This window comes from Tetrao urogallus, assembly GCF_951394365.1.
Source record: "Tetrao urogallus genome assembly, chromosome: 19".
Classification (NCBI taxonomy): Eukaryota; Metazoa; Chordata; class Aves; order Galliformes; family Phasianidae; genus Tetrao; species Tetrao urogallus.
Window position 1 is genome coordinate 1,930,408 of NC_136832.1, and position 27,385 is coordinate 1,957,792.

The 27,385-nt window shown below is 47.7% G+C and overlaps 1 protein-coding gene across 1 annotated transcript in view; it reads left to right on the plus strand.

Moving 5' to 3' along the window:
• PNPLA7 (patatin like domain 7, lysophospholipase) overlaps positions 1-27,385 on the plus strand; it is a gene marked incomplete at both ends in the record, with an annotated part of 115,029 nt that overhangs the window by 80,132 nt on the left and 7,512 nt on the right. Inside the window, 7 exons of the mRNA XM_079544898.1 lie at positions 3,587-3,743; positions 11,128-11,244; positions 15,325-15,394; positions 17,285-17,401; positions 20,392-20,540; positions 21,921-22,073; positions 24,747-24,857. Of these exons, the coding sequence (XP_079401024.1) occupies positions 3,587-3,743; positions 11,128-11,244; positions 15,325-15,394; positions 17,285-17,401; positions 20,392-20,540; positions 21,921-22,073; positions 24,747-24,857 (874 nt within the window). The remainder of the gene's footprint in view (positions 1-3,586; positions 3,744-11,127; positions 11,245-15,324; positions 15,395-17,284; positions 17,402-20,391; positions 20,541-21,920; positions 22,074-24,746; positions 24,858-27,385) is intronic.

Here is a 27,385-nt window from a genome sequence, read left to right on the forward strand (position 1 = left end):
CTTGAAAGAATTTTTCTTTTATCAGTTGAGCTCTGGCCTCCGTGCAGCAGAGTTACATGCCGGCAGCATCTCCCCAGGAGATGAAAGCAGGGGCTTGTTTCAGGAGCAGCAGTTTCGCTGCAAGAGCTCCCGCCAGAAGGACTGTGCTCTGATTGCCTTGCCTTGTTCAACAGAGCATGTCTTCAGCCCCCAGATTCTCTCCTTGCTTTGTGGTCGTTTATTTGTAATTATTAACAGAAAAGAAAAAGGGGTGCTTGGAATTCAGGAAGTATGGGACACCTTTTGGAGGCTTCTTAAGCACATTTAGGATGAGTTTGGCTAGTAGTGCAGTAAGTGGCAGAAGAGGAGAATGGATGCAGAGAGCAGTCCCTAATTTGCCTTGCTCAGGTGAGGTTGCAGGGCAGTAATGGCAGTGACAGCAGAACGGGGTCCTGTTTCAGTTCCTCCTTGAGCTGGTGGTTGCCATTTCTGCTCTCAGTGAAGGGCACGAGCTAGCCAAGCCTGTCTGGAGTGACACATGACAGAAAAGAGTTTTTGTTTATATATAGATTGAGCTTTTCTGGAGTGCTAGGCAATTCTTTGGGTTCTGTTGCATGTTATTTGAAAGTCGTCTTTAGGTCATTCGTCTTTGGTGCCAGGAGTCCTTGTCCTTAACCCCAGCACCAGGCAGCAGCACAGCATACATTTCCCCATCTGATCTCCCTCCCCATTTCCAGCTGGACTCCACTCTTCCTTCTGATCTCCATTCCCAAGATGCTGGGCTCCTGTCCGGAGATTTCCCAGCCCCTTTCTCTATTCCTCTTTGTGCTCTGGCGTTGCTGCATCCGTACAGCATCACCACGAGCAACTTTCCTCTGTACTGCGTGTGCCAAACACTTGCATCTTCACACGTCGCCCTGAAACAGGACAAATCCCCTGTGAAATTGTGCCTGCTATTACAAGAAGCACCCGATCCTTGTTTCTTCTGCCCAGTACCCAGGCTGTTAGCAGGGATGTAGCTCCTGAATTTCCTTCCTTCTCCAGTTGCTGTGGCTGTGTGTGAGGCAGTGGTGGGATGTCACTAAGAGGGCTGTGTGCAGCCTGGCACGGCTCCTGTCCAGGAACGCTGCTTCCTATGGCAGTGTGCCTGTGTTTGTGGGTGCTGTAAGCTGGGGAGAAGAGGACAAGAAAGGCTCCAACTGTGACAGGTTGGTGCAGAGTTGTGTGTAGTGTTGTTGTTGTTGTTGAAGTGGTGGCCTAAAGGAGCAACGAGGGGGAGAAACGTTTAGGAAGTCATCTTTCAGCAGGCTGGAGGTACGCAGAGAAACGGAGTGGGTTCAAACGTGCTCACTTTTCTGAAGTGTCTGAGTTTACACAAGCATGTTTCATCTTAAAGCTGTTCAGGATGCTGGAGCTGAAGGAACCAGCTTTGCAACCTTGTGTAAGCAGTCATAGAGTCACAGAATGGCTTTGGTTGGAGGGACCTTGAAGGATCATCCAGTTCCAATTGCCCTGCCTAAGGGCAGCCCATTCCACTGCCTCATGGCCCTCTGAGTTAAAAATTTCTTCCTAACATCTCACCTAAATCTCCCCTCTGTTAGCTTAAAGCCATTGCCCTTTGTCCTTTCCCTATCAGACTGTGTAAAAAATTGGTCCTCCTCCTGCCTGTAAACTCCCTTCAGGTACTGAAAGGCTGCAGTGATAAACTAAGTGATAAGCTAAATAAACCCAAAGCCAATAACCAGGACAAGTCAGTAAGAGATCCCTTTCAGTGCTTTCATTTCTGTCTTATTGGTCAGTGCATTGAAACCAGTCCATGTTTTGGAGATGAGGAACTGTTGCACGCTTGGCTGGGAGGTGAAAATCTCCCCAGGGACTTTGCTCATACAAGGCGGGGAGGTGATATTTGCCAATATAAGCAGCAGTAATCTTTTGTGATTCATTCAAGGGCATCCATACAGTGAAATAAAACCAAACCCAGTGTGATCACATCAAACTCCTCATTTTCTGAATGCGTGAATGTGTAGATGAGGAGATCCTATTCTGGGAAAGGTTCAAGGGAGGCAATCCATGGTGAAGCTAGTCCTGGCCAGCTTAAAATCACGCTCTGAGCAGGAAATGCTTTATAGTAATGAATGTGTGGAAATGAATCCATGCGATGCAGGCACTCTCCAGAAGCAGGTTTGGTGGCATAAGGGCTGCTCCTCAGCATAGTGTCAGTATCAGAATATCCCCCATCCCTGGAGGCATTCGAGGCCGGGTCGGGTGGGATCCTGGGCAGCCTGAACTGATGGGGGGCAGCCAGCCCACAGCAGGGGTTGGAGCTGAGGTCACTTCCAACCTATGAGAAGAAACAATAGGAAAGCAGCAGGAGAATTCAGAGAGGAAAACAAGTTGAGTTACTCTCAGCTCCTGCTTTACACCAGTGCAGATCTGTCACTGAAGTCATTTACACCGGTACAACTGAGAACTTGCCTCAAAGCTTTTCAGCAGCTGAAGGGGATTTATTTTGGATGGAAAGAACGTGTTCGGCATAGCTTGGCCAAATGACACCTACAGTGGACTTGGCAGCTGTTAGCAAGTATCTGTGGGATGTAAACAGCAAAGGGAAAAAGGACGGAAATAGAGCGAGCTGCGGGGGAGCGGAAAAATGGGGTGAAGGTGGGGAAAGGAAGTTTGTGCAGCTGTGTGGCTGAGGCTGCAAAGAGTCCATGCAGGTGAGCTGAGTGAGCTGACGTGTTGGCTTTACCTGCACAAGCACTGAGACTTTCTATGCTTAGTTGCTGACAGCCCCATAGCCCCGATCCATGCAGTCTGCATTTAAACCCATTTGTGATTTGACTCCTTTGGCATGTGGGCACAGCGGGTTCCCCAGTTTGTGTTATGTGTCTGTGTAAATCCTTCCCTTAACGCCAGCCTTTCCATGCAGTGACCTTACCAGGTAGCCCCATGTCTCCCTGCTTGGAGATGCTTTGCTATTTTTACTTCTTATCCTATCGAAGTTCATCTGTTCTATCACCAGGCTCCATCGTTGCTCTAAGATCCTTCTGCCTCTGTTGACATCAAGGAGGATTTTAGATTTACTGTCCCAAGGGAATTGGTATCATCCTCAAACACTGCCTCCTCATCTGCCCCTTGTCTGTGTGCTGAATGAAATTGCTTCTTTCTGATAACAGCTTGTCTCCGTTTGCTCTGCTTTCCATCTTCAAATTCATGATTAGTCCATGTGCTGAGCCATCCCATCATCACAGTCTGGCTGAGGTTCTTGATTCTTCCAGTGATTCTTCTTTCCCAAAGGTCTCTGGAATGCACCCATCCCTGAGTGCTCCAGAACAACACTGGTAGATGTTGGATGCTCTCCCTTGAAGCCATGCAGACTCTTCCCCCCATGGTTGTTGTTCCCGTGTCGCTGTCCTTCACACTGAAATCAGGGAGACTTTTTTGAAGCCTTCTGCTGCCATTCTGCTTTTTCTGTATTTGGCTCTTGTTTAGCAGTGGAATGGCAGTTCAGCTGGTGTACATTCAACTCCTTTAGAAGGCAACGTTTATGTGTCCGTGGTTTCTCAATGGCTGTTTGTCTGATAATGTCTTTTTGTTCTTGGTACAGGGGGTGCTCCCAGGTCGGGGTTATCAGGGCGCTGATTGAAGCTGGCATCCCTGTGGATATGATTGGAGGAACGTCCATCGGTGCCTTCATGAGTGCTCTGTATGCAGAAGAACGCAGCTACAATCAGATGAGGATCAAAGCCAGGCAGTGGGCCATGGTGAGAACTCCAAATGTTGCATTTCCCTTCTCAGATGAGAGCTTAAACATGAGCATTGGTAGGCAGCAGCCATCCGAGGCAGTGCAGCCGTCTGCATCTGCGTGCCCAAAGGCCTGGCAGGGAGAGAGTGAAGTCCAAAGGTTGTTCCCTGTTGTGCTGCAGCCCCAGGAGTTCCTTGAGGAGATCAGCATCCACATACTTGGTTTTGCTCTGTCAACCTCCCCGCTAAGATACGAACGCAGAACGATATTGTTCAAGCGTGTTAGCATGCACTGATTTCTGTTTTGTCTTTATTTGATGTGCTGGAATCTGTTTCCAACTTTCAACAAATGTTTTTTCTTTTGTATAATTTTCTCTCTTTCGTTCTCACATGCTGTCATTTTTCAGTGGAACTGATTGACAGAGGTAATCCTTCTCTTCACTAAATGCAAAACGTGTGATTCATGTTGTAGCCTTAGAGTTCTGGAGTGGTGATGCTCTGCTGCAGGAGAACTGCTTGAAGTTAATACTTATTACAGACAAAGCCATATATTCATTGTTAAATGAAGGTTTGGGAGGTTCTTTGAAACAGTGACATCTGTGAGTGAATTTATCGTGGGATGTTGGGGAAAGAGGATACTAGCACCAGGTTGCACTGGTTGAATTTGAGTAGTGAACGTCTAGCATTGTTTCTGAAGTTTGCTAGTTACAGTACTGTTCAGATTTTGCATTATTTATATGAAAATCACATTTTAATGTTGGTTTCTTTTTTGAAAGGCAATTCTTAAATCGCATTGAGCTCTGGGTCTGCTTGAATCTTGAGTTTTAGGCTGAACAAGGAGGCACTGCTTGTGCATCAGTACTGTTTGCCTCTTCTAGGTACCTTCCAAGCTATGTAGTGAAGCAGAATTGCTGTACGGCTGTAAGACACCACGTACCTTGTAAGCTAGCTGCTCTGTGGCACTGCAGTACACACTGGGAACTGTGCATGTTTGTGCAGTGCCAGTGGGAGGGTGGCCGTGGGAGCTGGGCAGTTCACCTCTGTCACTGGGGGAGTGCAGCTCTTGTGCTGTGCTGCAGAGCTGCCTGTGCTGGGAAGCGCCTGAAACATCAACTGTGACACAGAGCAGTTTGCTGCAATCAGAAGGCTGCGCGATGCGGAGGAGGCTTGAGATTAAGGATATTCAAACCAGTGGTACTGAATCGTTTCAGAGCATTTAACTGTGTGGTCTTTATTTCCTGAGCATCAGAGCAGCAGTGAGATCGCCCTGCAATGACTCTCCCTGCCTCCAGCAGTCTGTGGCTCACTGCCTTCTCTCAGCTGCCCTTATGCTTAATGGTCAGGTCGGAGTGCTGGAATTTTCCTCCATGCACTTGTCCAAGGGATGATCAGCTTGCCTGGCGTGCCAGGTCTGTCCTGTGTGTGGGCAGGCAGTGCCTCAGCTTCTGTGGCACTTCCATTATTGCAGCTCCAGCACTCGCTGGCCTCGGCTGTGATCACATTTGCTTTTACCAGAAATGGTGAAATGAAGAAATTTCTGCTATTGATGGACTTCAAAACAATTTGCAAAGCTGAAAGGTTTGCAAAGGGAAGGACAGGCTTTGGCCCAGCGGTGCATTCCGGCCATTCAGGTGTTTGTCCCTTAAAACCTGTATTAAGGTTAATGTCCTCTGTTAGAGCAAGTATTTCTCGTTATTAATGAAGAATGGATTTCCTTCAGGTTTGTATGATTGTGCTGTCAGGTCTGTGTTTAAACCAGAAATTACAGAAGGGCTTGAGAACAGAACAGCCCGCTCTGCTGGAAGCCTTCTCCCTGCTGGCAGCCTGCTCTGAGCTCCAGCCAGGAAAGTGTTCGTGTGCTACAGTGAAGAAAGCAGTGCAGCCCCCTTCCCCGAGCTCAGATCACAGCTCATTTACAAGGTAGTTTGAGGTACTAAATATATATGTATTGTTATTTTTTGCCAGTGGCTTCTGTGAGTTATTCACAGAATCACAGAATGGCCAGGGTTGGAAGGGACCTCAAGGATCACGAAGCTCCAACCCCCTGCCACACGCAGGGCCACCAACCTCCACATTTCACAGCAGCCCAGGCTGCCCAGGGCCCCATCCAACCTGGCCTTGAACACCTCCAGGGATGGACGGGGCATCACAGCCTCTCTGGGCAGCTGTTCCAGCACCTCACCACTCTCCCTCTGAAGAACTTCCCCCTGACATCCAACCTCAATCTTCCCTCCCTCAGCTTAAAACCATTTCCCCTTGTCCTGCTGTTATCTCCCCTTTCAAAGAGCTGACTCCCCTCCTGTCTGTAGGCTCCCTTTAGGTACTGAAAGGCTGCACTGAGGTCACCCCGCAGCTTCTCTTCTCCAGGCTGAACAAGCCCAGCTCCCTCAGCCTGTCTTCATAGGGGAGGTTCTGCAGTCATCTCTGTGGCTCCTCTGGACCCTCTCCAACAGCTCCCTGTCTTTCTTGTACTGGGGGCTCCAAATCTGGACGCAGTGCTGCAGATGGGGCCTCACAAGAGCAGAGAACAGGGGGAATTATTCCCGATTGCATTGTGATGCAGCAGCTGTAGGTTAAGTGAGGAGAGCGACTGCTGTCCCCAGCACCCTACAGGAGCAGGGCAGATCTGCAGAGCACACACACGATATCCAGAAATGAGCAGGCAGAGAAGGGGCTGCTTCCCTTAGTGGCAGCTGAGCAGTGCTGCTCTGCAGGGGGGCTTTGAGGAGGGACCCCAGCACTACGTGCTGCTCCAGTGCTGCTTCTGTGCTGTGCAGCCTGTGAGCTTTTGCTGGTGGTTGTTGCTGGCTCTGTGTGTGTCAAACCTCACGGCAGAGAGGCTGCAGCCCAGGGGGGGATTTGAGATGTCTCCGTTGTGATGGATTAGATAACTCTCATTGGCTTTCTTCTTTTTTTTACACCATCAAAACAAATGCTGGTATTTGTCCTGCAGTCATTTCTCTTCCCTGGTATTTTTAGAAATGGGCAGATCTGTAGTACTGCACTTTGGGGCTGGGAGAAGGGAATTTTTTAACCAGACGTGTTTTCTGCACCTAATGAAGCAGCAAAGAAATGACTTTATTTGTGCTGTCACAGAGGGGTCTGAGAAGCAGCAGTCAGGTTGGTTGCTGTATAGTGCCTCTGTTTTCTTTCTGTCTCTTTTTTTAAGCAGCAGGACTAAAACTAAACAAACAGGCAGACACAGCTTTCATGTTAACAGAGTGCTGGGGATTTTTTTTTTTTTTTTACAGGAGGATATTTCAACGTATTCATATCTCATAAAGAATGGAATATTCTGTTGTGGAAAGGAGCAGGATTATAGGAATCTACAGTCAAAAGCTTCCAGCAATGAGAACAGTGTTAAGAATTGCTGGGTAGGATCCCGCAGCCATTTGCTGTCTGTGGGCTGAGGCTGTGCTTGCACGACAGCTCACATTGATGTAAGCTGGGCTTCCTGAGGTTGCAACTGTACAGTGAGGTGATCTGGCCCAATTTAATCACTTTTTTTTAACCTTTTGCCATGCTGCTTTGTGGCCAGCCCAGCCCTGGAGCTGTTCCTCTAGCAGCTGGCACAGGGAAGGAGGGATGCAGGCCAGGTTGAAGGCAGTATGCATGGCTGGGAGGGGATGGATGCAGCACCACATGGGGTGGATTTGGCGTGGGGCTGCTGCTGGGAGTCAGGGTGAAGCATGAGGAGGGGGTGCAGCAGGGTCCCCCTGGGGTCCACCTTGGGACTGGTGCTCTGCAGCATCCTGATCAGTGGCACAGGCAGTGGGATCGAAGGCATCCTCAGCAGTGTGCAGAGGACATGGGAGGAAGGAAGGGATTCCATTCAGAGGCACCAGGGTGGGGCTGGGGGCTGTGAGGGCGCCTCCAACCCAAACATTGGGTGGTTTTTATTTGTCTTTTGTGAATTCCTTTGCGTGCTACCCTGATTTACTTTGTGTGCCAGTTCTTCCTGTGCACAACAGCAGCTACAAGGATGGGTCCATGCAAACAAAGGCCGAGCATTAGATGAGGAGGCAAACGCTGAGCTCAATTGGCAGGAAGAGCAGGCAGAATATTATGGGAAAGATACCTCCTGGCCAGAGGGGTCAAAAAAAGGTGAAGGGAGTGTTGGTTGCTGAGGCTTAGTCCTGATTCATCGCAACAAAATGTACCAGAGGTTAAAGTAACCTCATGTGCACAGAGAACCCTGAAGAAATAAGAACTTAGTTATACATTTTATGTAAATAAATGAGCACATTTTGTCCTTTAAACAGGGCTGAAAAGTTAGAGGACGTGCACTGGCTGTGTGCAGGAGGGGCTGGAGGAGAGCCTGGGCCTCACGGGGGTTTGTTGCTTTTTAACAGCATCTTAAGTGTTATCGACTGGTGGTGAAGGTTTTACTCACTGGGTTTGTCTGCTTGCAAAATCTAAATCAGGACAGACTGCTTTTCCCTTTCTCAGCTGACCATCATTCCCTGTGTGATTGCCTTTCAGGTGGAATTCTATGTTCCAGACTGCTGATAAAAAGCAGAAATATAAGTTGCTTTTCTGTTGTTGTTAAATCTTAGATTTGTTGTAGTAAGAGGAGCAGGAGGAATCTGTTTTCCACATATCTATAGCTGTGACAGCTCATCTTTACCATTTGGATTGCATTACCTGGGGTGCTGAAATTAACCCCAAACGAAGCATCATCATTTGGGAAATTCAGATCCTGGGTTGCACACAAAATCCAGAACCAATCACTTTGAAAGGTGTTGTTAACCCGTCCTGCAGCTGCCTGCAGCTTTTTGCCAGCTAATGGTTGTGCAGGTGGCACAGTAATGTCACAGCATCAGAGCATCTCACCTGGAACTCATTCCCTTTCCTCCTGTCTCCTTTGCTGCCCTCCCAGCTGGCTATGGCTTCAAAATGCTCCATTTGGATTTATTATCTCTACATTTTTTAATAGTTCACCTTTAAATCTGAGCTTCCTCTTTGTCTCTTTCTGCCCTTGGGATGAATCTCTCTCACTGTTTGTGTGAGTAACGTTCCCTTGTCTCTTAACTTACTTGTTTTGTGCATTCCATCGCTTGTTTCACTGACAGCGTGCAGCCCAACCCTGAAGAGGGGCTACATGAAATTCTGGACTCCTGCTGTTGTAGTTTAAAATGTTTTTTCACTGGCACAGGTTGCCCAAGGAGGCTGTGGATGCCCCATCCCTGCAGGCTTTCAAGGCCAGGCTGGATGTGGCTCTGGGCAGCCTGGCCTGCTGGTTGGTGACCTGCACACAGCAGGGGGTTGGAGCTGGATGAGCGCTGTGCTCCTTTGCAATCCAGGCCATTCTGTGATTCTGTGATAATTTTTCTACTCCTGCTTTTAATTGTATTACTTGCAACAAATTTTTCCCATACCCTTGCTTTTTTTTTTTTTTTTTTTTTTTTTTTTAATATCTGGGTGGAAAAAAAAGCCCTGGGGTTACCCTGGTATTGACACCAGTTTGTAACTGTCCTGCACCAAAGAGCAAACTAGGCAGAGGTCACAGTTCAGTTCTTTTTGCCCATTCTCACCTGTGTTTCCTCTTGTTGTTCCACTCTTTCCCTGTCTCTCCCTTGCTGAAATTCCTTACCCATGGGGGAGCTTTTAAAAGTCCCTCCCAGTGGGAGCCATTCCAAAGGGCTGTGTTCATCTGGAGGATGGTTGGTGCAGTGGATGCAGCTGTTCTCAGGTGGCAGAGGGAGGTGGATGGCAGCAGCAGCTCTCATTTGTGAGAATATTAAGAAATAGTCGTTAATTAGAAAGCTTTTGTTCATGTACAAAATTACTGCAAGCCTTAACTGCAGGTAAAATATAGAGACTGTGCCATATATAGGTCATTTGCAACAAGGATAGCCTGCTGTGTGCTGCACCCTTTGGAGACACCCTTCTTCGGTATTAAATAATGGAGTTTTGGCAAATTCTTCTTTCCTGGAACTCAATGCTCTGAGCACCACCAGAGGCCAAATCCCCATTTTAAGTACCAATCCAATTCCACGTGACCCTTAGGCTGGGGTGGGACGTGCAGTTTGGATGCACACTGCCATCCCCCTGTGTGAGCAATGCTAACAGGTTGCTCCTTGGCCCCGTGCTGAGGCTCTCAGCTTCTCCCACATTTTCTCTTTGTGTACTTGCTTTTCCAGACTCTTTTTCCCCTTTACTGTGCATGGCTGTGTTTCCTCTGGGTAGATAGATCATATATGTTTAAAAGCAGCTGGGCACAGCTATGTAGGCTAATCCTTCACATCACTGCTAGAGTAAAGCAAACACCAGATGTTGATTGCAGAGCTTTAAATAGATGCAGGTTTTTAGAGGCTTCTTCATGCTGTGGGGGTCGAGCTGTGCACGCTGCCCTATTGTCTGCCAATGTTTGTTAAACTGCAGAGCAACTTGGAGGATAAAATATTTCATCTAATATAAATGTTTATTTTTTCTAGTGAGGCCTTATTTGATTATAAAAGAGTAAATTCATGGAATCATAGAATGGCCTGGGTTGAAAAGGAGCACAGTGGTCATCCAGTTCCAAGCCCCTGCTGTGTGCAGGGTTGCCAACCAGCAGCCCAGGCTGCCCAGAGCCACATCCAGCCTGGGGGATTCCTCGTGGTTTGTTTTTGTCTTCAGTTGTGTGTTAACTGAATCTGGTGTGTGTTCAGACACAGCATTTTGTTGGGCTTTATCAGACGCCGAGTTCCATAGCATGGTTGCAGGACTGATGTGGCCATAATGCTGGTTGGGTTATAAATTGCATTGAAATCATTTCATCTGTAGGTTAGTGTGTGGTTGTGCCACATCTGAAATGGAGAGGAGGGGAAGAAAAGGAGGAGGAAACCACGAGAGCTGAATTACAGCATGTGTGTTGGAAGAGACACGGCTGCCAGTGCCTGCCCACTGCTGTGGTACAGTGGTGTGTGCAGTGCTTGAGGAAACCAATGGGATCTGTATCTGACCTGTATTACTGATGGATGGGTTTCCTTTCCATGCAGGCAAACTGTGTACATTAGGGTAAATCCTAAACACACTGTAGCTTCAACTCAGAAGGGAGGTAATCAATAATTTATTTCTATTATTAAAATAATTTGTACCATCTGTGTGCCTTTGTTAATGGACCATGGAGTTGGAGTCCAGTTTGGATTTCCTGGTAGAATGGACACAAATGCACAGTCCTCCATAGCCTCACTGCAAACCAGTGCAGAGCTTGGTGCCTTTTGGTGTGCGTTTATGATGCTGTACAGGGATTTATTGGTCGTGGATTTGTAGTTGTTTTTCTGTCCCCTTGATGACTTTTGCACAGCAGTAGCAATGCTTCCCGCACGTCTGCTGTAGAGTCTGGAATGTGCCCTCTCTCAACTTGCATGTGAATGGTATGAATTACTTGAAATGTTTTTTGTTTTTTTTTCTTTTTAGGTTATGAATTCAGTGTTTAAGACTATTGTAGACTTGACGTATCCAATAACCTCAATGTTTTCTGGAGCAACTTTTAACAACAGCATCAGCAACATCTTCAAGGATAAACAGATTGAGGTAGGTTGCTTGCTGTACTGTGCACACATGTATGTGGCTGCACTGCATTCTGCTGTGAGAAATGTCTTTTGTCCATTCTAGTTTTAGGTACAGGGCTGTGGGATGCTGGAGAACACACTGCAACCAGGAATGTCATGTTATGGTGGATGTTCATTCATCTTGGTGAATTTAGGAATACACAAGAGCAATAGTTTCACTACTCCTGTTTGACAGAGGGACCCGTTTGGCTGAGAGCAAAAGTTCAGTTGTCCCTGGAGTCAAATTGCCGAGATGGTTTTATAATTGGGCTATGGAATGTGACTCTGAGAGACCCTTACAGCACCTTACAGAAGAATGCTGTTAACAGGACAGCAATGGCTTCATGCTCTGTTGGTTTTTGAAGACTGTGGGCTTATGAACAGCCTATTGAAAGCTGAGATAACGTCCAGGCTTTCCCTGCTCCACACACAGTGCTGTAATCGCCGGGTGCTGTGTGCTCTGTCCGAGCTGACACCCTGTGCGCAGTCCTGCTTCCCTCCAGCTGCAGCTTGTGAAGTCAGTTATCAGTGGTTGTGTTTCTCCACCACTGGCTCGCAGGAGATTTGGGTACCTTGCAGTCTTACCTCATTACAGTCTTAACCACATTATTCCTGTGTTTGGAATCCTTGTGATAAAAGATTCATAAATATATTTAAAACATACTGACAATGTGCTGCATAATCTGAAACATTCCCTACGTAAGTGCAAGGATGAAAGTAAATGATTAATCATCACATGGGGCTTAAAATAATGTTGTGCTGTGCAGGTTTTAGTGATAAGACCCGAGACTGGAATTATTTTTGTTGTTACTTGGATGGCGGCAGCCATCCTGCTAGCTCTCCAGCCGTGCACATCCCTTCCTGGAGCACTCCAGCTTCTATATTTGGTTTCAGCAGTGCCTGATAGGAAAACCAGAGCGTCGGGTGACTACAGCAGCTCTGTCTGTCCGGTTCGATGCAGCGGAGGAGCTGCAAAGCATTGAGATCTTCATGGTTGTGCTGAGCTCTGCCTTCTCCCAGTTAACCTGGTGTGAATTATGGCATGGTGTGCTGCAGTGTGAGCCGTGGGGCTCTGAAGGAGCCATGGAGCACTGAGGGGAAGTGAATGGCAAAAGGAGGAATGCCTCCTGATCTTGGCTGGTTCTTGCTCCCCCTGGTTTACTACCATCGTTGCAGTCAATTTGTTGTACTTGCCTTTGAGGTGCAGTGATTTCTTCCCTACCTTATGATTTTTATGTATTACAGCTGTAATTCTGTGATCTTTCCTAACCTTGTGGTCGTAGGAAGGGAAGTTTGTCCAAGAGAAATCCAGCTCTGAGGCATACATAGCATCACCTCTGAGTGCAGTGCCACAGGGCAAACCCTTCAGGCTGTGACCGTGGATGTCTTCCAGCTGATAGAGGGAGATGTGTGCCCCTGCAAGGAAGGAGGCATTCACCTCTAATTGCAATTCGTACTGTCAGTGCTGGTTAGCCAGGCACGTCAGTGGAAAGACAGAAGCTGAAAGCTGCCTAAGTGTAAAGGGTAATTTATAAAATGACAAAAGCTAAATTAAAAAGCATTAAGCATTGAAGAAATGTGTTCTTAAGCATTATTTTAAGGTGTCCCAGACTCCAAATTTCTGTACTTCAGTAGTTGGAGTGCTTTTGATGATTTCCAACCAGAAATAAACATTAGCAAGAGTCGATTACAGCCCTAACAACCTAGGTTCTACTTGGTGCTTGGCTCCATCCCAGCCGTGTTCTTGTTGGACACAGCAGAAATTGAGAAGTTTCTGCCCATAGAGATATGTTGGGTGCTGACCCTTGTGCCCTGGTAAGAGCTTAGAATTAAGAAGTGGAGCCTTTTTACTTATCCTGCACTGAGGTGCATCCTGCATTTCTCCCACATGCCCTCATCTCTGCTCCACATTACAGCCAGGGCATGTAACCTCTTACACAGAACTGTTATTTCTGTCATTGAAACGGAGGTTTTCATTTGCTCCAGCACTTGCTCTCTCTCAGCTCTTGTTAATAGATGTCTTGGGATCCCAGCAGAGCTGTCTGTGGAGCCCTGGTTACAGCAGCCCCCATGGTTGCCACTAGAGATGTCAGCCAAAGGCTCTGGAAGAAGAAACCAAGCTGTTCTGTCAGGAAAGCATGAACAGAAAGCCAGGCAGGGCCCACGAAAGATATAAGCAAAATACACAGCTACTGTTACTTTGAAACTACCCACCCCTGGTGGAGGGAGGCAGCCTTTGCTGTGGTAAGAGTGCTGACATCTGCAGGAGATGCTCCTCATCTGCCATTAAAACAAGTTATGCAGAAGCCTGGCATCCAGGCAGACTGCAGGGTGCTGGTGGTGGGATAGGAATCATCCTTTCATGTAGGGACCCAGAGGCTTCACTTGAAGAGCAGCAAGCTCTCTAGCCTCAATTCAGAGCCTTAGCTCTTCAGCTGCAAGCTGCAGTGTTCCTTTGGGAAGAGTTGAGGTGTCAAATTGAAGCATGTACAGCAGAGCTCTGTGGGGTCTTCTCCTTGGACACCTTCCAAAGCTTCTGGATGTGGTCTGGGCCCCATCCCTGGGTGTTTGTGCTGGGGCAAGTGGGACCAGGTGGACCCAGAGGTGCCTCCAGCCTCAGCCATGCTGTGGTTTTGTGCAGCAGGGTACCTGGCTCTGGGGCTTTTGTCCCTCTTGCCAGGCACACGGAATGCTCTTGCAGACCATCTCAGCTGGAGGCTCAGGTCTGAGGAATCAGGAAAGCAAGATTTTCTCAAGTCTTGTTTCAGAATTGGATAGTGTTCCTTCTCCTAAACAAATGAAGCTGTGTAAGAAATGCCAACGTTACGACTGCATGATAGGTCTTGGTTTTATCTCCTTCATGCAGGCGTTTGCATGAATATGGAAGGAGGCGTAACGTAGGCTTCTTTCCCTGTTCCTGTATCTTTGCTTAAAATGCTCTGAGATCTGTGATCATCAGAATATCTTCAGTGTGGAGAGGTCCCCCAATGCTCTTGTAGCCACACTTTGTGGATCCTCCCTCCCATGGCATTTGCAGCAGATGGGTTGTAATACTTGAGCAGCATCTGCTAGTCCTGCCCAGTTCCAGCATCTTTGCAGAGCTGCTTGAGAGAGTGAACTCACCAGGAGAAGGAAAAAAAACAAACACAACAGAACTGCATGACAGTTGAGCCTTTCCTCTGGGACAGCACCAAAACATGCACCACAAATACCAAAGAGGGAGCACTGCTCAGCTTGTATTGATAGCTGCAGTCCAAACCCTTGCTTGGCTTTGGTTCCATCGAAGCTGTGCCAGACGAGGCTCAGTGCTGTGGTCTGAGAGCAGGAAGCTGCCCTCCCATCCAGGTTTCCCAGCAGTGAGATATGAGCACAAGCATAGAAACCAATGAGAGCTCACCCCCAAGGAACAGAGCTTGTTGATTTTTATCTTGCCTGTGTTTAATAAATGTGTGAAGAACTTGGCTAGGCCATTCTTTTCATGTGTTATCCTGTTTATTAGGTAGGTTATGCTCCACACTTTGCTATTTTACCCTGCAATATCTCAAGAAACTTCTGGGGTCATCTTGAAGATCAGCCTTGCAGGATGTTCCTATAGGTCATGCTGCAAGCTTAGTGCTGCCTTGGACTCCAGGCAGCTCTGGGTCTCAGCAGTACTGCTCTGCATCCTCTGCTGGAATGTCCCCTTGCTTCACCACCATGCAGTACAACTTGCAAGCCACGTAGTCTGGAATAAGATTGCTCAGAGGACCCAGTCTTGTGTCCTGAACCTCTGTTTGTCTCTTGGGTTCTGGGATTTCAGGAAGTGAAGTGTGGAAGATAGTGAAAAATACTTGGTCCAGAAGGAAAAAAAATGTGTTTTTTCTGCTTTGGTTCTGCATGAGGTATTTGAATAGGAAACAAACTGATGAGCGTAAGCACAGCACTGATGGGGTTTCTCCAGACATTTGTCTCCACAGCTCTGTCAGGATACAAACGCTGTCACTTTGGTTTCTGTGTTAGGCACTGGTTTTAGTTTACGTGCAGGGGTGCAGATTCAGTGACGTTAGGCTCTCCTGTGTTGCAGGATCTGTGGATTCCTTACTTCACGATCACAACTGACATCACTGCCTCAGCAATGAGGGTCCACACTGATGGTAAGTGTGCAGGCAGCTGCTCCTGCTGCAGTGTGTGGGAATGGTGGGGCACTTCAGCATCAGCCCTTGCCCCTGCAGCTCTCTGACCCTTTACATTTTTCTTTCCTTTTGTTTCTCCCTCCTGTTATTTGCTGAGCACCAAACTGTGGTTGTACACATAACAAGGAACAGAGCTGTGGGGAAGAAATGAACTGAGATGCTGAATTCACTGTTTAGAGAGCGAATGGGTCCGCTGGTGCCATTCTGTGTCCTTAAAACATTCTGTGAAGTGCAGGTGTATTAACAATAAATCAGAATGAATGCAACCAAAGCAATTTAAGATTCAAATTCTCCATAAATGAAGATGTATTCCCAATAAAGAGGCCTCCAGTGCCTGAAGCAGAAGCTGGGTTAGGCTGTCGTTTGTGTCCAGTCCTCTTTATTTCTCTGGTGGAAAATTAATTCAGTTTACAGTGACTAACCAGAGGAGAAAGATCTGAGCTGTCTGCTCTGCTGTCAGGATATGGTGGCAGCCCTGTGGGATATTTGCTTTAGCTTTTGTCTGGCTATTTAGGGTAATGGTGCAGTGAGTCAGGCATCAGTGAAGATGCTTCAAGCCTTCCAGGTGCCCCAGATATTTCTGTGGGTAGAGGAGAGGTTTCTGCTGCCACGTCTGTGATGTTCTATCTTTTGTGCTGGCTGTCCTTCAGTAGGGTTGTCCCTTCCTGCAGCCCAGATGTGGGCCACAGAGCCATGAAACCACACTGAACCCTGGGGCATTGGCAGCGAAGGACAACCAAGGGGGGCTAAGAGGGGCTAACCCAAGGGGGCTGAGGCACACAGGAAGGGATTTACCTTCTGTAGAGGTTATTCTTTTCCAGTTCCACAGCAGGTTAGGCCAGTGAAGTTCCAACTCACCTAAAGCTGCTGCTAATAAGACACAAGGCTGGACAGTATTGACCTGTGCTAAGCAGTAGGAATGCTTAGGTTATAATTAGAGCAAGAACCATTATGTATTTTAAAAAAGCAAAAAGTCAATTGCTGGGAAGAGTTGTTTGTTTGAAACACTGAGTAGTTAATTACTGAGAAGTGAGCCAACACTTCAGTTCTTGTTTATTTTTGATATTTTAAAGCTTCAGCTCTCAGACACGACTCAAGCATCTTTGGAAATGCAGCATCATCCAAATTCAGCTGTTGCAAATGTTACCAAGAGAAATCAGTAAATAAGAACCTTAAAGCAGAATGTCTTACAGGAAACAGAGCCAATCAATTTCTACTTGATTAAGCTTTGTTTATAACAGCTTAAAAGATGTCAACTTTCTTCTTTACAGCACTGTTAACAGAAATGTGCTCAGCAAAGATAAGATCTGAACCTGGTGCCAATACGTGGTGGTGAAGTGGAGATGTTTGCTTCTTGCAGAGCAGGGCAAGCAGAATTCCTGGGCTTCTGCAATCTGTATTTTTTATGTTCAGCTGCTGCTGAAAGCCTGTTTTCTGTGTATCTTTGTGGAACATAATGGCTTTAGCTGCACTTAATCTACTTATTCTTCCTATTCCTTTCTCCCTGGGAGAAGCCTTTTCCTTTCCTTACCAGTGTAAGCTCAACAAAGCACTAAAGATGATCCCTGCAGTCAGGCATATGCTGACATCTCCTTACAGGCCATGAATACGAGACGTGTCCTTAAAACCCTGTTTCCTAAGGCTTTTGCCTGGCCGTGGGTCCAAATAGCCTTTCTGATTTATTTTTTTCCTAGCCGGTATTATGGTATAAAATATAATTAACTGCTTTAATCACATCCTAGCAGTATTCTCAGGAGCACCTCCATCTTCCGATCCTTGTAGTGAGTGTCAAGGCCGGCCCCGGCTCTGGCAGCACATGAGTGCTGTTGCTGCTCCGTTTCTCTCCTGCAGGCTCTCTGTGGAGGTACATCCGTGCCAGCATGTCTCTCTCTGGGTACATGCCCCCGCTCTGCGACCCGAAGGACGGGCACCTCCTGATGGATGGGGGTTACGTCAACAACCTGCCTGGTAGGTGCCCACGTGGGGTGGGGGAGGCTGCACACATGCAGGACTGTTCCTCTCGTCGTTGCTTTCCAAAAAAAGCAGCAAGGATCAACAGTGCAGCCACCTTTAATCTCACGGTGGTTACCAGCAGTCGCTGTTTGCTCTCCTAGGTGTTTGTGTTACTGTGGCTTTATTAAGGCTGTTCCTTATTATGGACTATTTCCTGATACTCATATTCCAAAAACACAATTCCAAGCTCATTTTGAATTTATTATAGTGCTCACTGCAAGGAGAGAGCAGAAATGAACTCAGGCACGTAGTCCTTGTTCCTTTTCAAAAAGTATCACATGAATAGCAAATGATTCTGAGAAAGCAAGAGTATTAATTGCTCGTTATTCAGCCTGGTGACTGTACTGGTAGAACATGCTGCATCAGAGCACTCGCTGGAGGACTGTTGGAAGTAAATGGTTGTTGGTATTGAAAGCAGCCAAGTAACATTATTTTTTCTTTATTGTCCAGCTGTGAGTTTTAACTGTAATGTAGCCATAGAATTGAAACAGTATTTCAGTAGTTTTGTTAAATCAGATGCCAGTGTGTGTGTCTTGGAGGAGCTGGCGGGACGCATGAGCAGTGGAGCGGGGGCAGCCCCATGGCAGCGTGCGGCTCCTGCACCAGATGTCAGCTTTGTCCTTGCTGCCAGAGGGGATGGGGATGGTGGCTGAGCTGTGTGCCCAGAGCCTGAGAGGTTTTGCTGGTCTTGGTTAGATGGAATCATCAAGGTTGGAAAAGATCGTCAAGTCCAACCGTCAGCCAATCCCCACCATGCCCACTGACCGTGTCCCTCAGTGCCACGTCCATGAACGCCTCCAGGGACAGAGACTCCACCGCTCCCTGCGCAGCTGTGCCAGTGCCTGGCTGCTCTTTCAGGGAAGAAATGTTTCCTAACACCCAACCTGAACCTTCCCTGGCACAACGTGAGGCCATCATCTCTCGTCCTATCGCTGTTACCTGGGAGCAGACACCAACCCCACCTCACACAGCCTCCTGTCAGCAGTAGCAGAGCACTGCCATCTCCCCCGAGCTCCCCTTCCCCACGCTGACCCATCCCAGCTCCCTCAGCCGCTCCCCATCACACCTGTGCTCCAGACCCCTCACAGCTCCATCCCATCTCTGGACACGCTGCAGGGCCTCCGTGTCTGCAGTGCAGTGAGGGCCCAGCACTGAGCACAGCACTGAGCTGCGGCCCCACCAGTGCCGTACAGAGGGACGATGCCCTCCTGCTCCTGCTGGCTGCACTGCTGCTGACACAAGGCAGGCTGCCGTGGGCCTTCTTGGCCACCTGGGCACACTGCTGCTCACCTGCTGCCGCTGTCAGCTCACACCCACTTAAGAGCCTTTTCCTCCGTGCAGCTTGCCAGCCAATCTGCCCCAGTCCTGTAGTGCAGCATGGGGCTGTTCTGACAAAGCTCGGCACCTGCTCTTGTTGAAGCTCATACAACTGCATTATTCTGCTCCCCATCTCTGCCTTTCAGTTCAGGGGAGTGAGTGCCCTGAGGATGGATAGCTGCTGGCGTGGGGCAGAGGTAGAACTGGGGTGTAGGACAGCTGATGTGGAGCGAGAGTGGAACCCAGAATGGACCAAGTTGTGTGAATTCACTTGTGCTTATTTGGGGTGCATTCTGTGGCAAGGCTGTTGTCATGGTCAGGAAGCACTGGAAGGTAAGGTGAGTCATGAAGGCGACCATGATAGGAGAGATGTGTGGTGGTGTTGCATTTTGTGTGCAGATCAGAGGAAATCCAAGTTAGAGACTACATCTGAGCATCCTAAATCGTTTAGGTGTTCAAACCCAACCTACATTTTCTGATCAGGGCGCTGTTTGCCTAAAAAACAGAAATAGAAATAACACAGAGTGGACCCCCACAGTTTTCCACTGACTTTGCTGTGTGTGACTGTAAGCAAAAGCATGAATTGCAAATTGAGATGCTGTTTCCACCTGTACATATTGGAAAGTGCACAAAGTGTATATGCAAGTGACACAAAGAGGAAAAGATACAATAGACTGAACCAGCCCAGTAATATAAATCCAAGTTACAGAACAGATCTGATTAAAATGTGTATCTAAATTAAGCATATAAATTGGCTTTTCAAAGCTGTGGTTTTCCTACGCATAACTATTCTCGAAATTGCAACTATCTTGGACTCTGGGGGCGTGGAGGAAATATAAATGCACTGTGTGAGGTGTGTGTCCTTCTCTCCCCTCCTTTGGCACTTTCCTAAATTCTCGCCCATATCCAAAGGCTGCAGCTAGTTCTCTTTCTACCGACCTTGAAGTGGGAGGTGTTGCCTCATTTCTCTCCCACTTTAAATATGAATCTTCCTCCTGGATCCAAAGCTTTTTGCAGACTGAAATCCTCCCAGCCTCTCCTTGCTGTCTGCTTCTTTTGCTGCTCCTTTTCTTCATTGTCTTCGCTCTGCAGGGTTTCACCTCTGCACTGCTGACTCCTCTTTACAGCCATCACTGCTTGTTTCCTCTCCAGGTCCCCCAGATCTTTGTTTCATGGGAATGCTTTCATGTTGCCCCCAGTTGCACCAGACCAGCTGTTTGTGCTGTGCTTCTCTTCTGCCTGCTTGCAGGTTTGCTGATGCCTTCACGTTGGTTCTGGTGCCAGGGTGAGTCGGGTCAGCCTGGCCTTCTGGGGAAAGCTTCCCCCACTGATGGGGTTCCCCAGGAGTTCAGCGGTGTGGCCTCACCCCGCAGTGAAGTGGGGGCTGTGTGCTGCACGCTGGGATCTCACAGTTGGAGCGGAGCAGGTGGGGCAGGAGTGTACCTGGGGAAATGGTGTTGTGACAGATGTGCTGCAAACGTTTACATCTGGAGCTGCTCAAGGAGCTGCTCGCAGTGCGCCATGTCAGGTTCTGTCTTGAGCAGTGTGTACATAAGCTGTGTCTGTGCGGCGCTGGAGTTGACATCACTGTTGGAAGTGTACTGAGGTGACCTTTTTTTCCCCACTAGCTGATGTGGCGAGGTCCATGGGTGCTAAGGTGGTGATAGCCATCGACGTGGGGAGCCGGGATGAGACCAACCTCACCAACTATGGCGACTGCTTGTCTGGCTGGTGGCTGCTCTGGAAGAGGTGGAATCCACTGGCTGAGAAAGTCAAGGTACCACAGACTGCACTGCAATATCACCTAGTTTTATGGGCAGAGCAGGAAGCTTTCTCTTGACTATTCAGGAACCTGTGGCAGATCAGATCGTTTCTTGAATTTGAGCACGTGCTTTTGGATGAAGCAAGACAGGCAGTGCTGTGACACTGAGGAAAACGGGCCATCACAGAAGAGGGGTAGAGCTCTGTCTGGGGAGGGGAGTGTGGGCTGCAGAGGCGGTGGATTTGGGAGAGCACGGAGCCCTTTCCTGGTGGGTGGTTAGTTTTGATGAAGTCAGAATTTACAGGCTTTACTTATGAAGTAATAACTTTGTCCAGTTCAGTGTTTGTATCCTAGCATCTCTGAGCTGCTGACTAAGGAGGTTTTAGCAGCAGGCACTAATTAACGTTACAACTACTGCTCATATATACACACTGGGCTGCAGAGTATGATTTTTTTTCTAGCTGCATGCAGTCAGGCCAGCTCTATTGTATATCCTTCTGCATTTCCTAAATTATCTGGCTTTGCAGTGCTGCCCCAAGGGAATGCTGTTTTTTTTCTTCTCCTAACTGCAGTTAACATGTTGCCTTGTGGCAATTGGAATTAAAATACTTGCTTCCCAAAGTCAGGGAAAATATTACAAACTGTGAGTACTGCTCTGTAATCTCAAGTTTTTTCCTCTAATTACTCTCTTCTCTGAAAAGCTCTCATCTCCCTGAGAAGCAGCCTGACTTCCCTTATGGAGGCAATGCAGCTGCTGAGTGCCGTGCTTTGTCTCAGCAGAGTTGGCCGTGCTGCTTCCAGCAAGTAGTGGGAACGTGTGGCTGCTGAAATAAAAGACCTTGGCTCCTCTTAGTAGTGCCCAGTGAAATGTTACGACTCTCCTTTCTTTAAATCTGTGGAACACTGGCACGGGTTGTCCAGAGGGGCTGTGGAGAAGTCTCCACTTGTGGAGCTGCACCAAAACCCAGCTGATGTGGTCCTGCTCAGCTGACCCTGCCTGAGCAGGGGGCTTGGACCTGGCAATATTGAGAGGTCTGTCAAGCTCAGCGAGCCTGTGGTTCTGTGAAATCTCTACCCTGGTTCCTAGAGGTCTGTTGAAGAACCACTGTGCCCCTCTCAGCTGAGCTCGCATCTTTCTTAAGTTACCACCCCTGTCTTGAAATGGGAGATTCTATTCAATCTTGCACTGCAGGAACGTGTTTTGAAGGCAGTTCTCTTTCTGCTCTTGGCTGTGGGCACTCCATCCACACTGCTTGCGAAGCAGAGGGGCTGACGTCTGAAGCTTCAGCAGGCTTCTGCGTGCTTTTGGACTAAGTCTGATAGATAACTTGGTGAGTACAGAAGGAGCTCTGAAATTTCTGAATTAATCATGCTGGTGTCTGTCCTGGTTGGCAGGTGCCAAACATGGCAGAGATCCAAACACGGCTCGCCTACGTGTGCTGCGTGCGGCAGCTGGAGATGGTGAAGAGCAGCGACTACTGCGAGTACATCCGGCCCCCCATCGACCGCTACGGCACGCTGGATTTTGGGAAGTTCGATGAAATCTGTGTAAGTGCCCCTTGCTGAGGGCAGTTCCCCATCCCTGATGTTCTGCATGAGTCCACGGCTCATTAGTGCCTAAGCAGCGTGAGAGTAAGAGAATTGAGTCGGCACCGAGTGAATAATTGACACTAAATAATACCTTGGAATGATATCATGACTGTGAGATTGGATTACCAGCAGAAATTGAGTTAGTAATTGTGATTATATAATAACCTGTAAGTGGATCAGTTCCCTCACTGTCCTGTGACGGTTCTCACTCAGCTGCTTGGTGAAACCTCCTTGGTGTCTGAGCTGCGTTGGGCAGTTGTGGTTTGTCAAATAGTGTCATTTCTCTTCCTTGATTATGGAGCTTGTTGTCACATGAAAGATTTGAAGAAGGCTACGGGGAAGCAGTGAATCATTGAAATGGAGGGCGACATACTGAAATATCCGACTTGGCTCACATTTCAACACTTCTATTAATAAAACATATCATCCATCTTTCCTCTACACCTGATAGCGTATCGGGAGAGTGGCCCCAATGTCAGTGGAAGGACACAGTGGGTGGGGGGTGGCACCAGGTTACGCAGCTTTGGGATTTGGTTCTGTTTGTTTACAAACTGGAAATCAGCACGGGAAGAACTGACTCCAAATGTGCAATTGAAGTGTCTTGGTGACAGAATCCAGCATTGCAAACCAAAACATTTCTGCCTGATTTGAGGGAATGGTAGCAATTTCAGCTCATTATCTCTTGTCAAGGAAGTTATTTTACTGTCTTTTTCCCTTCTTTGCTTCAGCTGTGCAAGTGTTTTCCACATTCAGGTGTTTCTGCATAGCTTTGCTCTCTTCTAGTCTGGGGAAAAAGACGAGATGCCCGTTTTTGTTTAAGTAGATCTGTTTTGTGGATGTGCTGAGAAGCCACAATACTCATTAAGCTGCAGGTTGCTCTCCCTGCATTGTTCCCTAATACTGTCTTATAAACACTAAGCAAAATCAGTAACACAATTAACCCTGCAGATTTGCGTTTAAGAGAGTCCTTAGGACCAAAGAGCAGCTATTCAAAGCCATGGGCTGATTCTCCAGTATCACCATTTTCCCAAGGCTGTCTGATGTCTCAGCTCTGGGGTAAGAGCTTGGTCTGCCAATGGGGGACGTAAGACTTCCCTGATTCCAGTGCTCTTCTCTCACTGGATGCTCCTGGCCCCTCAAAAGCCCTGACAGACAGACAGTTCTGATGCATCACCACAGTAACAGTAAGCTGCCAAGCCCTTGTTTGCTCTCTGTCTAATTTGATGGCGTTACAGGGAGTTGAAGACACCAGGCAACTCTTTCTCAGTGGAATAAAAGCTTGAGGAAAGTGCAGTTTGTCAAAGGTGTCAGTTCATGTGAGCGAGTTCTTGGCACACGATGCTGTAGGTGTGGGGGGGGCAGCACCCTCCTGGGTTTTGTTTCGTACGCTGCAGCAAAGAAAGCTTTGGCTCTGGGGGAGATTTAAGCTGTGCTGACCTTTCAGAGCATCCTGGGCATTCCCTTATTGCTGCAGGCTATGAGGCAGTGGGTTGGTGGTTTTGTTGATTTTAATTTCAGCTGTGTACTTGGGTTTTACAGAAAATAGAAACGAGCAACATGTGGCTGCAATTCAGCTTGTTCAAAAGGACAACAATCCCTTCTTCAGGAGCAAAATCTCTATTCTGTAGCTGCCTGTAGCAGTCAGGCTGCACATCACTTCCCAAAGCTCAGGATCTTTCGGACACTTGGGCTGCCATAGATCTGTCAGGCCCTTTCTCCTGGGCAGTCACATCCAGCCTTGGCTGATAAGCCACAATCAATCAGAGGTAAATTCCACCCTAAGTTCTTGCCCTGCTTTGAATCCTGTCCAAAAAACAGATGGGAAACAATAGCAGCTGGGCCAGGGCTGCTTTCAGCACTGCAAGGCACAGTGCTGCCAGAGCTGGAAATAGAATTCAGGGCTCCCAACACCTGTTGCCCTGTCCTTTCAAGTTCATTCTTAAACACAGTTCCTATTGTCTGATTAGAAAAAAAAAGAAGAGCAAAACTTGGAGTAGTTGGCTTGTTTTTCCAGTTGTTTTCTTGCTAGTGACAATGCCACGATACTGTCCCAAGTGCCAGCTACTTCAGGCTTTTAAAGTGGTGGAACATGGAGTGTGTGGCTTTGCTGTTGTGCACGTGGCCTTGTATCTGCTCCAGCAAGCCAGCTCTTGTATGCTTGGTGCTGTGTGGCATAGCTCACTGAGGAGTGCTTGGCACCAGGAACCCACAGGGACTTTTCTTTGCTAGATTTGATCCAAGAGGTGAAAAAGCACAAAGTGAGTGTTGGTGGAGTGCTTTGCTTGAAGGATGTATGCACATATGTGCTGAGATGCTTGATGTTGCTGCTGTAAAAAATTGCTGTCAGGTGGCATATCATTCCATCCTACGTGGAGAAATCAATGGTCCATTGGCTTCTAAGAATTAAAATAGCACTTTGCTTAATTGATCCCACTGATTGTTGGGCTGAGTAGTCTTCACAGCTAAAGGCTGGAAAGCACCAAAAATTGGATCCAGCCTTTATGGCAGACCTGTGGATTTCCAGCACTTATGTGGACGTGACATCATATTTGTGGGGTTTTTTTTGTTGTTGTTATTGCCTACAACTTTGTTTTCACCTTTTTTCACCTCTTGATTCTTCTTTTTTCCCAGGAAGTGGGATATCAGCATGGGAAAACTGTATTTGGTGTCTGGTCCAGGAGCGGCGTCCTTGACAAGATGCTACGAGACAGACAAGAGACTTACAAAACCAAAACTTCTGATGTGAGTGTTCAGTTTAATTGCAGCTCTGCAAGAGCTACGTGATGCCACCAGAAACTGGTCAGGGAGATGAAGGAGAATGATTGCCTCAAGTGCTGTTTTGTGTGTGTGTGAGTGTGCACATATTAGTCAAAAAGTATTTCAGGCAGGAAGAGGTGCGATCAGTTTTTCAGAAACTTCTTTCCTGGAGCCATGGTGTGGAGAATGAGGTCCTGCACTTCTTGCATCGTCAGCTGCAAGCGTGACCAAAGTGTGCTCCACCTGAGTCCAGGTGGTTTTGATAGGTGCATTTACGAATGCATCCACACAGCAGTCTCCATCCTTGCTGTCTCATGCAGACGTCCACCCCCATCCTCACCAAGCACAACACTGTCTCTGAGGTTCCAAGAATGGATGTAGCCCTCTGTAGGTCAGCTCTCCTCTTGCTGTCTTGTTCTGGCAGATTACTGATGCTTTCTTTGTAACCCAGAAGTATTCACAGCACAAAAATACTGGAAGGAAGGAGGCTGCTCACCCCATAACCAGCGCCTTCTATGACGCACAGCTCTGTATGTGGATATGTCCACCTCCTCTCCTCCCTTCTGGTGTGGGTCAGCAGCATGCAGGCACCAAACACTGCTGGAGGAGTTGCTTCCTGCCCTGAGTGTTGCAGTGGAAGAGGTGACTGTGCCCCAGCAGGGGCTGGGGCAGAAGGATGGTGTGTGCAGGGCCACAATGTACCTATGGCATGGATGCACATCTCAGAGTTGTGTTGAGTAGGCACAGGTAACCCCTTAAGAATCACTTTTTCATTTATTCTTGTTAGCAAACTTCAGGTTGTGCCTGGGTATTGTTCTTGGTACTGGAAACTGCCCTGCTGAGGCAGCAGCTTTCCCACCAGCTGTCCAGTGCTGGTTGCACAGGATGTGAATTGGGATCACTGGTATTGATTTCAGGCATTGCTCTTGGGTTTGTAATTCCAGGATTGAATTCTGCCTCTAGAGCTGTTGCAGTAACTGTGGGCTGCCTGAAAACTGTTACCAGCTTTTTGAGGACTTGGGAACTATATTATAATATATTGGCTTATTATCCTCACTTCCTTTGAATTCCTCTGATTTAAAACCCAACTTCTACAAAGGCTTCATGTTTTACCCAGTAATTCTTCTTTATTGTCTTTTAGAGATAGGGAAATTAGCAGTAGTATCGTAAGTGATTGCCAAAATGCATTGTAAGTGTAGTAAGCTTCAGCAAGGAGAGTCAGTAGAGGTGAAAAATGACATTAAGAGCTTGCAGCTCTTCCAGAGATCAGTGGCTGAGCACTTCAGCTGGAAGAGAAGTGGTGTGAGCAAGGGGAGAGGAAGGGTAAGCCTCGAAGCAATGGGCATTAGCCTAACAACAAGAAGCAGAGCTCGGTTTTTCAGACACCCACATCTGGCTTGTTGCCCTTAGATCCCCATTTGTCACCCGAGAGGGACAAGTGTTTGTAGGGTGTGTGAGTCACAAATGAAAATGGCGCTGCTGGGATAGCGAATGGCAGCCTCAGCTCTGCCCCTGTGAAGGAAGCCAAGTGATGGGGGGCGAGTGCTGATGCCTGCTACCATCAGGTTAATCCCACCCTGCTGATGGGCAGGGTGGTGCCTGAGGTTTGTGAGAAATGAGCAGCTGATCAGAGTAGCCTGAGGAGTACCAGAGCTTGCTGCCTTCGCTGGGAAGATGAGCTGGGCTTGGAGATGTGTTGGCGTGAGCTGTGCAGGAGGGATCTCCATCCTGCCTCTGAGCCCGTGTCCAGCTGGGCACAGGGCTGCTGTGTGTGTGAGTAGGCAGAAGAAGTCAAGGGAGAGAAAACCGTGCGTGTCCATCAGAAATGGCTGTGTCCTATTTCATCCTCTGACTTTTATCACCAGCTGGTAACAAGCTTGAACATCTTCACTGCTGTTAACAAATGTACCTTTCCAAGGCTTCTTTAAAAATTGCCCATGAGATGGGATGCAATCATTCAGGCTGATATTTCAGTCAAGTTACAGTATTACAGCTGTGCATCATGCAGGATTTTGTACATTCATCATCATCTCCCCTGTTGTTTTTTATGGCACTTGCACTGCCAAGTAGGTCATGCAGTGCTTGTAGACAGAGCCTGGCGTTGCGTTTCTGTGTGAGCATTTTGTAACGAGGCAGGAAGCGCTGATTGCTGGGGCACCAAAATGGGGTAAATGCAGAGGTGTGAGGATGGCTGACCAGTAGGCTGTCAGCTCACTTTGCTCCCCAGCCTGGTTCTGGGCTCTGGGTTGTGTTCTGAGCGCCTCGAAAGCCATCTGCCTGTCTTGGAGTCAAAGAGGCGTTTGAATCTGACTTTTGTTTTAGTAGATTAATTTCTACGAAATAACAAGTATTGAAGGCTCCCGCCGGGGTGCTTTGCTTTTTTTCCTTAGTTCTTTAGAGTCACTTAAGTCCTTTATCTCTGCTGTCTTCCAGGGATAACTGCTGATATTTTTAACTTGCTTTCATTAGCAAAGGTTTTGATCTATGTTTTACTTCTTCAGCTATTTCGGGAG